General features: G+C 59.7%; 1 protein-coding gene across 7 annotated transcripts in view; it reads left to right on the top strand.

The window, feature by feature from the left end:
- Positions 1-847: 847 nt before the first annotated feature.
- The window catches only part of RIMBP2 (RIMS binding protein 2), an 80726-nt gene continuing 67830 nt past the window's right edge, over positions 848-13743 (top strand). For 6 of the 7 annotated variants that reach the window (XM_021698623.1, XM_021698621.1, XM_044921052.1 and 3 more), the window contains exons 1-2: positions 848-949; positions 8940-8990. In XM_021698623.1, the coding sequence (XP_021554298.1) occupies positions 848-949; positions 8940-8990 (153 nt within the window). The remainder of the gene's footprint in view (positions 950-8939; positions 8991-13743) is intronic. The other variant, XM_021698625.1, reaches the window with a different exon arrangement.

Here is a 13743-nt window from a genome sequence, read left to right as displayed (position 1 = left end):
TCGGCTCAGAGCGAAAGGAGACCCAGGATTTCGTAGATGCCAGGTACCCCGCACCTCGTAAGACAGTCACAACACCTGCACGGAGCAGGCGCTGATTCATAATTAGCCGTCAACAACAGTTACTTAGCGTGTTGTTAATTAACCATTTACAAATGGCTAATGATGCTAATGAATAATCCGGGGGGAGAAGGTGAAGCACAGAGAGGTTAAGGCACCGGCCCAAGCTCAGCGCTGGGATTTGAACCCCGGCCGTGCGGCTCTTAAATGCTGCACTTTGCCCCGTACGGCCCCGAAGTGCCGGAGGCGCGTCTCCACCGTCTGAGCGGTATCAGTGCGGTCCCCGTCAGCGCCTGCCGGGAATGCTTGCGAAGGAGGCCAGTGTGGCTGGAGCAGAGCGCCGGCGGACAGCGCCGAAGCCTGAGATTCGGAGGCTCCATGGAGCCTGACCCGAATCTGGGACGGCCACTTGCCAGGGTGTGATGGGCCGGGAGAAGCTCCCTGTGCCTCTGTCTCCCCCGTTACAGTGCCTGCCTCCTAGGTGAATGGGAGGGTTGCAGGACGTAAATCGCCCCCAAAGGCTTGGAGCGCTACCCGCTAGGTAGGCGAGGATCCATAACCTGGGGCTGTTGCTCGCCCAGGGCTGGGAACGGACCCGAGAGCTCGCCTTCGCACGAGGACCTCTGGTTCCGCTCAGTGCTCAGGGCGTTGAAAAAAACAAGGCAACTGGAGGTGGAAGGCTTGTTGGCGTCTGGGACCCCCAGGGGGAAGGGGCGAGGGGGCGGGGAGAGCCAGGGCGGCCGCACAGGACCCCGGCTCCCGCGCTGACCCCGCCTGTCCCCCGCAGCACATGCGAGAGGCCGCAGAACGGCGGCAGCACCTGGAGCTGGAGCATGAGCAGGCCCTGGCTGTCCTCCACGCCAAACAGCAGGAGATCGACCTGCTGCAGAAGGTGAGCGCGGCCGCGCCCGGGGCAGGGGTGCGGAGGGACGGGGGTGGGGCTGCGCACCCGCGTCTCCCCTCCTTCCCGGCGTCTGTGCCTCCCGATGCTGCCCAGCTCCCCCGAGGCACCCGTGTCCCGAGCTGGACTGCAAACACGGGGACCCTCCAGCGCGCGGTGCCTGCGGGCTCGCGGGGAAAGCTCGCTTGGGTGGCCGCGGGGGCGAGTGGCTTCGGCCCTGCCGGCATCAATTACAACTAAACACACACCTGTCTCCATCTGCAAACCTTCCATTCCAGAAAAAATGCCCTGTAAGAACCACAGGAACCGGTTCGACACGACTTCGGTTTTGTTTTCTTTGTTCTTTGGGGTTTTTTTTGTTTTTTTTTTTTCAGTACTGGTGGGATGGGGGTGGGGAACGGGATTAAATTAGACGCCCATCCGAGGCAGGGGTATAAACTGCGGTGCGTCCATCCTGCAGACCAGGACGGCGTCATTAAAAGGAATAATTTTGGTTTATATCTGCTGAACTGGGGAGATTTCCATCATGTGCTGTTAAGTGAGCAGATCAAGTCTCAGGGCAATATTTTCAGCATGAGAGAGAGGGAATGAACACAAAGAAGAAAGAGAAGCAGAGACTAAGAAACAAGGAAGAAGGAGGGAAAACAGAGGGTAGGACTGAGCAGCTCAGGGGGCCCATCCCCGTGGCCTCCATGGTGGTGCTGGGGGGCTAAGAACATTACCCCTGGGGCCCATCCTCCTCATCAGCTGTGGTCCTCTCCTGTATCCCTCTATGGGGGGCTTGGGGTCCTGGGTGTGGTTCTCATTTCCTTCCAGAAGCCCCAATCCCACCTGGAGCCACTCCTCCCCAGAGGTCAGTGGGCCCCATCAGCCAGAGCCTTTCTGGTCTGGGCTACAGGTGCATGGCAGCCCGTGGGGGGTGCTCCTGAGACTGGCCGCTGATGGGCAGGGGGCAACCCCCTCCCCCGTCTGGGTGGCCCTCCACCCACCCCAGCGCCTTTCCAGGCCTCTGATCTTGTAATAAAGGACCCAGGGCTGTGTGCCCACCTGGCTGGCATTGAGAGTCTGCTGGGATGGCCCCTCTCCTCCGGAGTTTGGGAGCAGACTTTGCAGCAGGTGGAGAATTTCCCAGGCTGCTTCTCTGACTGTTTATTGAGACCATGTACCAAGGGTAGCTGTCACTAAGCCCCCGCTGATGGGGACTGTCCAGCCTTATTACCTGCCATAATACATTGGCTGGCACAGTAAGGAGCAACGTTTCATTAGATGTTATCCAGAAAGGATATTGCTTGCTGGGGTCCAGGCAGAGATATGGTTCTTCTCTTTGCCTGCTGTGCGGAGCCTGGAACGGCTGCCCGGCACCTGAGCCCGCTCCCCGCGGCCCCGGAAGCCCCGTCCCTGGCCCGGCGCCTCCCAGGGAGATAGGAAGCCTGCGGAAATACAGATTTCCTGCTGAGGGGGCAACAGGTCGGTGATTCTCAGCAACACCTTCTCCGGGGGCCTGGAGTTTCATTTAGGAAACATCCGATGCCAGGAAAGTGCGCCAGAGCCAATTCTGATATTCAGCCTTTTCTGTGCCTCGTCCAATTTCCTTTCTCCCTTCCCTGCATTCATCATGGTCTCTATTTTGGACACACTGATGCTTCATCAGTGGCGGGAGCTGAGGAAGAGAAACCGGTACAAAATCAGGGTGCCAATGTGGCAATGTATTAGAGCTCTGATTTCTGAACAAAGCATTCGAAGAGGAAGGTTGAACCTTGAGTGGAACGAGATTGGCGATTTCTTCAGAGTTCCTATTTCCATTTGATTTCCAGCATGGAGGGCCAGCATGCTACACTTGCTGATGAGCTCATTCATTCATTCATTCATTCATGCATTCAACAAATGTTGGCTATCTGCTGCATGTCAGCGGCTCTGGGTGGTTCCGGAAGGGGAGTCCAGGGGTGGGGGAGACGGCCTGTGCCCCCACGGAGGGAGAGTGAGCCCCCCGCAGAGGGAGGATGAACGAGTTCAGGTCATGCAAATGCCATGCGGGGAAGAAGGGACAGAATGAAGTGACGGGTTCACGAGGGCAGGATTCCAGACAGGGCGAAGCTTAGGTGGGTGGCAGGTCATGCAAGTGCTCGGGTCCCTGGTGCCCAGGGAAGGAGGGACACAGTCCGCGCCCAGTGGGCAGGAGACGTGTCCCAAGGAGGGTGGCGCCAAGCCCCGGGCGCTCTACTGGATGTGAGAAGGAGCTCAATCTAGTTCCAAGGGAAAGGGAAGCCACTGAGGGGCTGAAGCAGGGGTTTAACAGGGTCTGATGCACATCCTTTGAGCATCGCACTGGGGATTGATCTATGGAGGGGCAGGGAGGCCCCTTACCCGCTGCCGGGAAGCCTTGCGTCTCAGCCTGGGGCACGGCTGCAGAGGGGAGACGTGGACACATCCCAGGACGGATCAGGAGCGGGAGCTGTCTGCTCAGGGGCTGTGGTGGGCGGGCAGGGGTCGGGGTGTGTGGGAAGGGGCAAGTCCAGGCTGACTCTGGGCCTCCCAGTCCTCACACATCGTGGGTGTCGATCTGGGCTGGACGGAAACATCGCTGAGCTGGCGTGGTCCTGGATGGGCAGACACCCAGCGGCAGGTGCACGGGATGGGAGGAGAGGCTCTGAGTCCTAGATGGAGGGACACCAGTGGACTGTGAAATGCTCTCAGGTGACTCATTGTCCCGTGTTTCTATTTTCTGCGAAAAAGTCAGCGGATGGGGGCGTTTTCCTTGCACATAAACATTTCAGGGCCGCGCAGACCCTGTGCACAGGCTGGGACAGCGAGGGTGAGGGACGTTAGGGCCGGGAGGTCTCGGGGTAACACACCACGGGAGTCAGGAAGGGCGAAGGAAGAACAAATGGCATCTTACCCTAAAAAGAAGCCAGGTACTTACTGGGTGCCAGGGACTATTTTTAACAAGAACTCTCTCGCTTCAAGCCCATTATGACCCTATGAAGTGGGTCCTGTCATCGTCCCATTTCCGAATTGGGGAAGCTAAACCCCAGAGTGATTAAGTCACTTGCCAAATGCCACTCAGCTAGGGAGCAGCATGAACTGGATTTGCACTGAACCCACTGGGCCAGGATGCTCCCTGTAAGGCTCAGGGTTGACTGGAGTCGGGCCCTTGTCCCCCTACCACAATAAAAGTATTAGAGCTCTCTGAGGTCCAGAGCTGGGTCCCATGGGACAGCAGCATGTTGTCTCCGAGAGCTGCCCGTTCTCTCTGGCAACAGCTGCCAGGCTTTCTCGAATCCGCTCCAGTGGGACCCCCCCCCCCTCATCTTGCCGTCCATACATGGACATCATGCCAAGGGCTGGTCCTCTGTCCTTATGCTCTTTGACCCAGAGCACAGTTTCGGGTGGTCAGCCCCTCTGTGCTCTAGGCTTCTAGGACACCACCCTCTCCAGTAATTTCCTTCCACGCAGATCATCCCATAAACATCACAGGTGTTCCCCAAGACTCGGTCCACAAGCCACATCTCTCCGTCTACCCTGGCTCCCTTGGCGACCTCATCTGGTCCCGTGGGTCTCAATACCATCTGGGTGCGCCCCCCGCCACACTGAGCTCTCCACGTTGGATTGTGAACCCTCTTCTTTCATTCAGCCTTCCACGCGACACCTCAGCACGAGGTCCCAAGTCGAACTGCGTCCTCAGCCACACCTGCTCGTCACCTGTTCCCCAGAGTTAATGCCTCTTAATGCTTGTCTGCTTCGTCTCTGTGTCCCCATCACTTCCTTATTCCCATCCTCTGCCAGAGCAGAATTCCTCTCAAGATGGCCACACCCGGGGAGGCTTTACCTCCACTTTCCCCGGAGACTCCTGCCCGGAGCCCTGGCCTTCTCCGCTCACACTGGTTTCTCCTGAGGATGCGGAGCTGGGCCTGGAATCCCCTTCACCCGCGTCTTGGGAACTCCCTTTACCCCTGTCTGTGCTTTGCTGGATCGTCTGCATCCTGGAGCTCGCAGTGTCCTTTTTCTTGATGCACCACGGGTCTTAGGTGAGGCCGGGGTTACTTTCCCTCGAAACACAGGCAGTGCCTGGCGGTTCCTGCATGCTCCAACCTCTCCTCTGGCCGCCCCGAGGACGCGCGGGCCTCATGCATCTGCCGTCAGGGGCCCGGGACCCGAACCTTCTGCAGGGCGCCTCTCTCTCCCTGGAAGCTCATCCCTCTGCCCAAGATGGTGCTTGGGAGAAGCAAGTGGAAACATTCGTTGAATTAAAGAAAGAAAGAAAGAAAGAGCAAAATGCCCAAGGCTGTTCTAATGGAAATCAAGGTAAGATGAGGCCATCCAGCGGCCGGTAGCTCTGGTAGCCCGTGGTGGAGAGTCTGAAAGTATAAGAGGCAGCCGAGCAGGGCGCTGTCCCGTCTACGGGCCACCAGCCACCGGCTGTCCCCTGCTCCACGGAAATTGGGGGGCCAAGCGCTCAGTCCAGAATCCTTGCTTTCATTCGCTTGACACTCCGGTCGACAATTGCGGAGTCCCGGTGTCGGTGACTTCCAGGGCTCGTGGAGCAGCGGTGAGGGACGCAGAGTGGGAGGAGGCCCCGCACACTGTGAACGTTGATTCTAAGTGTGGAAAGCCCGGGGCCCGGGAGGCTCGCGGGCTGACTCTGAGCTTCGGCCTCCCTGCCTCCTCCTCTCCTGCCGCCCTGGCCTCCGTTCCCCAACCACACCAAATCTGCCCCCTCTTGCATCTTTGCCCAGGAGGCCTGATCCCCCAGTAATGGCAGGGCCGGTGTTTGTCACTGAGATCCCTGCCCTGCCACGCGGCCTTGAATGAGCTCCACTCCTTGCTCCCGTGCCCTCTGGCATGCCACCCCGTGGGTGGTGCCGTGCTCGTCCATTTGCCTGTGGCCTGTCCCAGAGAGCAGCGTCTGCACTCGGAGGTCGCGGCCGACATGTAGCAGGTGCCTGGCAAACGCTGAGGCGCCGAGATCCCTGGACGGGGAAGGAGAGGTGCGGTGAGCGGCCACCCATGGACGCGGGGCTGGTCTCAGTACCCGACGCTGAGTTCTAGTGCCCGTCAAAGGAGTCCCTGAGCCATGGCTCCGCCCTCCCCGTGACCTGTGGGCGCCCAGACCCCGGCGCCCTCCGGGCCACAGGTGGCCAGAGCCCAGCTGCTCCCCGGCTTCAGACTTTATTTCCCGAGGAAGCTGCATCCTTGCCTAGTTACAGTTGCTGTGGTGATCATCTAAGGGTTTTTCCAGATTTAAAATTCATCTGCAGACCTGACTGATTTTACTGTGGCTCAGAACTGCTTCCACGTGCCAAGTGATGGCTTTCAGGGTTGGGGCTGTCACGGATGTGGGCGGTAGGAGGAGCTGAGCCCGCCACATGACTCGCGATCTCGCTGTTGTGGTGGGTGGCAGGGGATCACGGACTGACCCCTGCGATCATTCAATAGAGCGTCTGCCCCAGTCCCTGTGCACACCTGCGGGACTGGTGTCCGGTCGGTGGCTTCCTCCGGGCTGACGGGAGGCTCCCTGCAGCCCCAGCCTCGTTCCGGGACCACCCGCCCCATTTCCACAGAGTGCCCACGATGCCCTCACCCCACTGCATCCTCACCAGCATCCATGCCCTCCCCAGTCGCCAAGGAGACTGGGCATTGGGTATGCGGTCCATCCCAGCCAAGTATCCAGACCTTGACGCTGAGTCCAGCATGTCCGCATCTCTGTGCCTCCCGGAACCTACCACACATGGTAGCCCACTGCCCCGGATGCTCGATGCCCCTGACGACAGCCCCCTTTGACAGCAGGCCCCCGCGCCCCTGACAGCTACAGTCCTTCCGCGTGTCACTGTGCCCTGCAGGACATCGTGCCTGTGTGAAGGTCACAGCTCCCCCACAAGTTGGCCATGGCCCCCCAATGAGCTTCGCGTAAGCTGTTGCTTCGATGTTGCAAGAATTCAGCGCTGCCAACTCGAACTGTTAATTTTAACAATCTATTCTGATTGCCCAAATGGCCCAGCTTGCAAGTAGCCTGTGAAAACCAGCTCCCGATTCTCTCTGGAAGCCAGAAACCAAGTCATTACTGCAAACTTGGCGCCGTTTTCATGGCTAGCTTTGGGGTTTTTTGTTGTTTTTTATCCTGCCGGTTGGAAACTAACTTTGACTCAAATGGCTCAGTGGTGAGGTTATTTATATAATCCCTGTGCGTCCTCCGGATGGCTGTCTTTTTTCGCCCCGTTTTGTTATTTATCGTCGCTCTCATTTCAGCTTTGAAAGGGACGGTTTTAAGCCCTTGAAGGTTGTGATGAATCTGGCGTTCCATTGCCTCCCCGGCTCTCAAAGCCCTCCATGGAGACACGTGCTTATGGCACGCATGGGGGTGAACCATGCCGGGATCTCAGGCTGCCCCCCAGCGTTGGCCGTGCTGGGGACGCCGGGCCCCACCTCCTCCTGAGAGGCTGTGAAGATAATGTCCACTGGCTTCTTTGCGATGTTGGGTAGCCCATCCCTACTTACTCTTCTGGCACCTAGAGACCATGTTCCTCTAGAACCGAGAATCCTACATGTAAATCTCAGTGGAACATAGGGATCCTTCACGAGGGCTCGAAATTCTCAGAGACAGGTGCCCTACAGTGTCGGAGATAAACCTCCCCACAAACCCACTTCTCAGCGTCTTCAGGAACGTCTGTCTGCAAGGCCACTGAAACCCATGCGAGGGGGCATCCGTGTGGCCATGCGGGCCGGCTTTCCTTCCTGGCTTGGGATTCAGCCTCAGGCTCTCACAGAACTTCAGCACCTCCAGCTTTAAAACGGGAAGCGGCGTGTTCTCCAACCACTGGTGATTGCGTTCATCAGGATGCTTGGTTTCAAGGGACAGAAAACAGCAAAAGGGAATTGGAGTTGTGCACACAACTGAAGTGGGCTTCAGACACGGCTGGATCCAGCACTCTCCTGCCTTGGCGCTCCTCTGCGTTGGCTTCGTTTTTGGTTTCCGGGGGGGAGACCTCTGGCTGGTCCAGCCTCGTCCCTCATGGGGGCAGCATGGCTGCGGCGCTCCAAACTGTCCTCCGCTGGGGCACGGGTCCAGTAGGCAAGGAGTGTCTGTCCCGTCTCCCCCAGCATCCCGGGCAGAAAGGTGGCCAGGCTGCACGCCCGCCCGGAAGCCGACCGCCGAGTGTCTGGACCTGTTCTCATGCCCTCAGGACGGGGCCGGGTACCCAGCACAATCGGGGCGCTTCCTGGGAGAGGTGGCCACAAACGCCAGACAGGCAGGCTGCGGTACTTGCTGGCATCGCGATGCCAGACCTCGGGTCTGGGGGCCGAGGGATGAGGACGTTGCATTTCAGTTTTGTGTGAACTCACTGCGGGGTTCAGGCTGCCGCCATCCCATGACACTGGTTTGGTGAAACGGGGTAACGTTTCTTATTCTGTGGAACACATGGCTTTGCTTCAAGTAATGGGAGGAGGGCCGCCCCCCGCCACAGGCTGAGTGGCTGAGAGCCTGCCAGATGCTCAGGGACCCCCATCTCGGGCTCTCCTTGGGGCCGGGGAGATTGCAGCTGACCTTCAGCTACTTGGGGGTCACGTCTGCTTGGTGGCGTCTTGTTTCCCAAGCAGCTTCGGGCACCTGGGAGACGATGGTGCCCCCCCCCACCCCGTCCCTGAGGCTTCAGGAAGAATCATCCTGCTCTCCTGGGCCCAGCCCCCTTCTGCGTGTGACTGCCTCTCTCCGGAGGAGCGGGGCCTCCCACCGGCCCAGCCCGTCACGATCAGGGCGCGTTTCCCCATTCCCTGTTCTGACAAAGAGCATCCCAGCCGGCCGGCATTCATTCTGTGTTTGCCCGAAGGGGAGAGGAATGAGAACTGGTCTAGGTCCTCAGAACGGAGTGCTTCTTAGGGGGGTAAAAATCAGTGAGCCACACCCCGATAATTCAGACATTCATCTGATTCTCTTCTCTTTCCCCTGCTTTACATTGACTCTTTTCTCTTTTTATCATAAAAAAAGGCTCAGGTTGAAGCTAAGAAAGAACATGAAGGTGCCCTACGGCTGCTAGAGGTAAGTGCCGGAACCCTGACCACCGGCCTCGGGGGCGGGCGAGGTCAGAAGTGGGGGGCACTCATGAGCACCTGCTGGGCACCAGCCCCTAGCGCTGCTCGCCCACCCCCCGTGCGGTCAGCACAGGGACCACACAGAGAGGCAAAGGCATGTCCCTGCCGTCACACAGCCCCCGCGGAGCTGGGGGCCTCACGTGGGCCGCTCTCCCCCACGGGCTCCTCTGGGGGGCATGCAAGGAGGAGGAGGCCATGCTCTTGCTCGGGATGAGGAGAAGGCGTGGGTGTGGGTGGAACCGTGGATGGTTCAGGGACAGCGCTGATGCTGGGGAAGCACTTGGCGGGTGCTATCTGGGGAGGCCTTTGCAGAATGAGAGAGGGGACGACCCAGGGGACCCGAGCGGTGGGCGCCATCTGAGTTGCGGCCACAGTACCGCCCGCAGTGAGCCCTGCGTGGGGGACTTCCTGCGGCTGCAGACAGAGGCCAGACAGCCCCCCACCCCTTCCCTATAGACACACAGGCGGGGTGGCCCCGCGTGGGCCTCCGTCCCCAGATATGGGGGGGAAGATGGCCCCGTCCTTTGCCCCCAGGGCCACGGCGGCCACGGAGAACAGTGTGTGCCTCTCCCAGTTCTCTTGCGTTGCCTCATGACATCTATTCCTCCTGCAGGGGAAGGTTCCACCATTACCATCATATGTATTAGAATTGGTTTTGTGAGAGCGTCCATTAGCTAATGAATATCTGGAGGGGTGAGTGTGATGAATGGCAGGGGGAAATCTATCACCTGAGGGAATGGCAGCAGCCCCCAAATGGCCACGCTTCTCCCTGAAAAATACCCCCCCACGCTCCCCCCCACGCCCATTCGGATCGCCTCCCGGCTGCAAGCACACTTCCTCGCCTCCGCCGCTCAAGGCCGCTGACAGGAGGTGTGTTGTGCGCCCCTGCCCTCTGGGGTCTCCTGGCTGGAGCCGGGCCGGGGGCGCTGCATGCTTTGGCATGGGGGTCACACTGGGACGCGCTTTGGGGGAACAGGGGCAGTGCAGACGTGCTGAGAGTCCCGTGTCTTCTCTTCTTTACGACGTCTTCCCTGGTTGTGTCTTTGCTTTGTGCTTCACGCAGAACGCGCTGGACAGCATGCAGGTACTCGAGGGTCGTGCCTCCCCCTGCTGGTGTGCTCGGCGCTGCTTTCCCTCGGGCGCGGGGCGGCCACACGTCCCTGGGCCCGCTCAACCCGCCTCTTCTCCCGAAGCCAGCAGCCCCGAGCTTCCTCTGGATGCGGGGCGGGGAGGGGGCTCCTGGGGGCCGGGGGCGTGAGGAGCCGCGGGCAGGACCTCCCCGGCGGGGGGCACTGCCAACTGCCAGCCAGGCCCCGGGACACAAGCTCTGTTCCCGCAAGTGTTGAGCAGGCTCAGCGAACCTGGTCTCCCGTTTCCCGCTGTGGCCGTAAGGGTCAGGCTGGGAGGACAGCCCGGAACCCCGATGACCGCGAGGGGTGGGGTGGGGTGGGAGGTGGGGACACTGATCCTGCCCTCGGGCCAGCCGTGCCCAGCAGGCGGCCCGTCTGTCGGTCATCAGGATTCCACCCTGGCCCCAGAACGTTCCACCGCTGTGTTTGTGTCTGCCGTGTGTGCGCTCGGGGCCCTCCTGCAGGCGAGGCCGCGGCCCTTCTCACCACCCCCACCGAACAGGAGGAACAGCGTTGTCCCTCTGAACAGGGTTTTGAGTGTTTTCCAAAACTCTGAGTTTGATCGCGTATTCACGGAAGGGATGATCTTCCCACTTTGAGGAGGAGTGGTTCTCACAGTGGGGTTCCCAGACCAGCAGAGTCGGCATCAGCTGGGGGCTTGCTAGAGATGCAGATTCTCAGGTCCCGCCCAACCCGCGGAGTCAGAAAGTATGGGGGGACCCAGAAACCGGGAGGGACCCAGCCGCCCTCCCGCCCCCTGCTCCCGGGGGCAGTTCCGACGCAGCCGCTGTCTGGGAAGCATTGCTTCGCGTCGTGAGGCTAGTCTGGGGACGGAAGGCATAGGGGACGAGCCAGTGCCCTGGAGTCTTGGCCGATCCGTGGCTCAGCGTCTTAGTGACCTGAACCTCCACCCCTCCCACGGGTGTGCGTCCTGCGTGGCACGCTGGGGACTCCCCTGAGTCAGGTGCTCTCCTCAGCAGAACAGCCGCCCCCTTGCCCAGTGGGACGCGCACACAGGACTCCAAGCGTTGTCTCAGCAAACATGTGGCAGCAAACCCCCTCCCAGGGGCCGTCCACGCACACCCGGTCTGTGGGTGCTCCTGAGCCCTGTGTTCTGATGAGTGAATGGCCAGGGTGTCTGGGGACAAGAGGAGGGGGTGGTCTCCATCCCCGTCAGGACACGTGCAGAGTCCAGCACCTGCAGAATCATCCGGGCTTGCTGTGCGGCCTCGCCGAGGTGGGCGTCAGGCGTTAGCTGAAAATAGAGCTTTTCCAGAATCAAGACCGAGCACTCTGTGAACTGCAGAGAAGGCACCATTTAGGGAAACGGCGTCCCCCGCACTTTACGGGGGAGTTATTTCAAGACAAAGAAGCAAGAGAACGTTTTAAAATTAATAATAATAACGACAACCCAATGACGGTGACCTGGGGTTCCCTGAACACTCACTTTGTGCCAGACGCTGTTCTAAGGGTGCATCTGGGGACATCTAGGACACATGCGCATGCCATGTCCCTTAATCTTCACGACGACTCGGGAAACCGAGGCACAAGTGACTGGCCCAAGGCAAGCTGGTAAGAAGCGAGTCTGGACTCAAACCCCAGGAGTTTGGCGCTGCTTTGCAGCCGGCTTCCCTGGCCCCCCCGTCGTCCTCCCTGGGAAGTGGGGTCAGCTCTCCCACCCGCAAAACCGCAGCCGGCGTTGAATTGTGAATGAGTTCACACAGTGACGAGACCCGGAAGTGCTGCCTTCCCTGGCGGGGGCGCAGGCCACATGAACACTGTCCACCAGGCACTGGACACGTGTATCGGATTTAATCCGTAGACCCCCCAGTGAGGTCGCTACCATCATCATCCTCTTCCTGGATTGGAAATCAGGCACAGAGACCGAGTCCCTTGCCCCGGGACGCACAGCTCACAAGAGCAGAGCCAGGCCGCGAGGGCAGGAGGGCCAGTTGGCGGCGCCGTCCGAGGCTGCTGAGAAGGGGTGCAGGGGAGCAGTGCCTGTGTGCGGGGTTCGGGGGCGGTGGGCTCTGGGCCCGCTGCAGGGGAAAGCCCCGGATGAGCTCGCTCTTGCCACTGTCCGTGCTGTGTGCTTTGCGTGTGTGTTCTGTATGCTTTGTGCCTTATTCTTCGGGGTGCCTTCCCAGCACCTGCCTGTGGCCGCCAGCTTGCTGGCCGTCAGCTCTGGGACGAGGCTTCAAACTGCCCGTGACGCCAGACGCTTGTCCCAGCCGGGGAGGAACCTGCGCAGGCTCTTTTCATCCTGGGTCTCATTTGGGGAGGCTTTGATGAGCAGACAGCGCACCCCCTGACCCAGGCCGGCACGGGGTCTTCTCGAGGCAGGCCCAGCATCTGGGTGGTGTTGGGACCTCCCTGGGCCCTGGGCCTCTTTGCCTCATGAGTCCCATCCCTTCCTCCATGAAAGTACTAAAAATTACATTTTACATGCACCTGCCTGGGTAAAGAGGATATAGTCCACACTGGATTCATTATTATTTGTTTGTTTCTGATTTTAAAGGAAACTAAAATGAAAACATTTGCATGGGTCCCTAAACGTACCGGCCCCACGTTGCTGAGCCTAAGGGGGGTCACTCTGCCGGGCTGGTGTTAGGACACTGAATCACCATGTGCAAGTGAGTGTGCGTGTGGGTGAATGAGCGCATGCAGGAGGACACGCACTTGGTCCCATCAGAAAGATGACCCCGGTTCTCAGGTGCATTTGTAGAGTGAGGCTCAGGTCACAACCTCACATCAAACATATGAAGGTCGTTCTCTGTCGGCACCGTCTGCTGCCAATTGGGGAAGGCCCCGGAGAACTCCCCTCCAAGTGATGCCATGGGGACGCTGCAGGGGGATGATGCGGGGATGCCGTGGGGAGGACGTGGGGGGATGACTCGGGGATGATGCAGGGACGGCGCGGGGACGACCTGGGAATGCAGGCTCCCTGCATCTTGTGACCGTGCCGTCTGGCGCATGGGGGCTTCCTGGTGACCGCAGCAGGGACAGCTCCTACCTGCTCTGCTGTGTCACCCCTGCACCCCTGCACTGGCCAGAGCCGGTGACGCTTCACTGCGGGAGAAGCCAGAAGTGCCGTCTCCCTGGGCCCCGGGAATGAAACCAAACGTGGTTGATCCGTGGTATCAGCCCCACCCCGTCTGAATTCTAGAATCCTTATGGGACAACGCGATTTTGATACCGAAGTGTGCAGAATAGTAGCCAAGTTGAGAATCTGAGAGGTGGACACATAACGATTTGTAATTAATGTTTTATATCTGATGCGTCTTAGGAAGCCCCTGCGCCCCGCCCCCCCGGGTCTCTGTGCTCCTGGAATAGCCTTAGCAGCCCCGTACCCCTGAGGCTTTGCTGCGAGATGAGGTGGTCGGGACAGGGAAGCCGAGCGTGCCCCGATGCTTGGGAGCGTGGCTGCCCCGGGACTAACCCCCACTCCAGCTCTGTGTCCCAGGGGCCGCCGCCTGCCCCCCCGCTCTTGGCACCCCGAAGGTGATACAGGTATTCTGAGGTCCCACCAATGACAGGTGCTTATCTGCACACGTAATACTGCGTGACGAA

The sequence above is a fragment of the Neomonachus schauinslandi genome, chromosome 14 (genome assembly GCF_002201575.2).
Source record: "Neomonachus schauinslandi chromosome 14, ASM220157v2, whole genome shotgun sequence".
Lineage (NCBI taxonomy): Eukaryota > Metazoa > Chordata > Mammalia > Carnivora > Phocidae > Neomonachus > Neomonachus schauinslandi.
The sequence above is the reverse complement of the archived record's forward strand: the minus strand, read 5'-3'. Positions and strand labels throughout refer to the sequence as shown.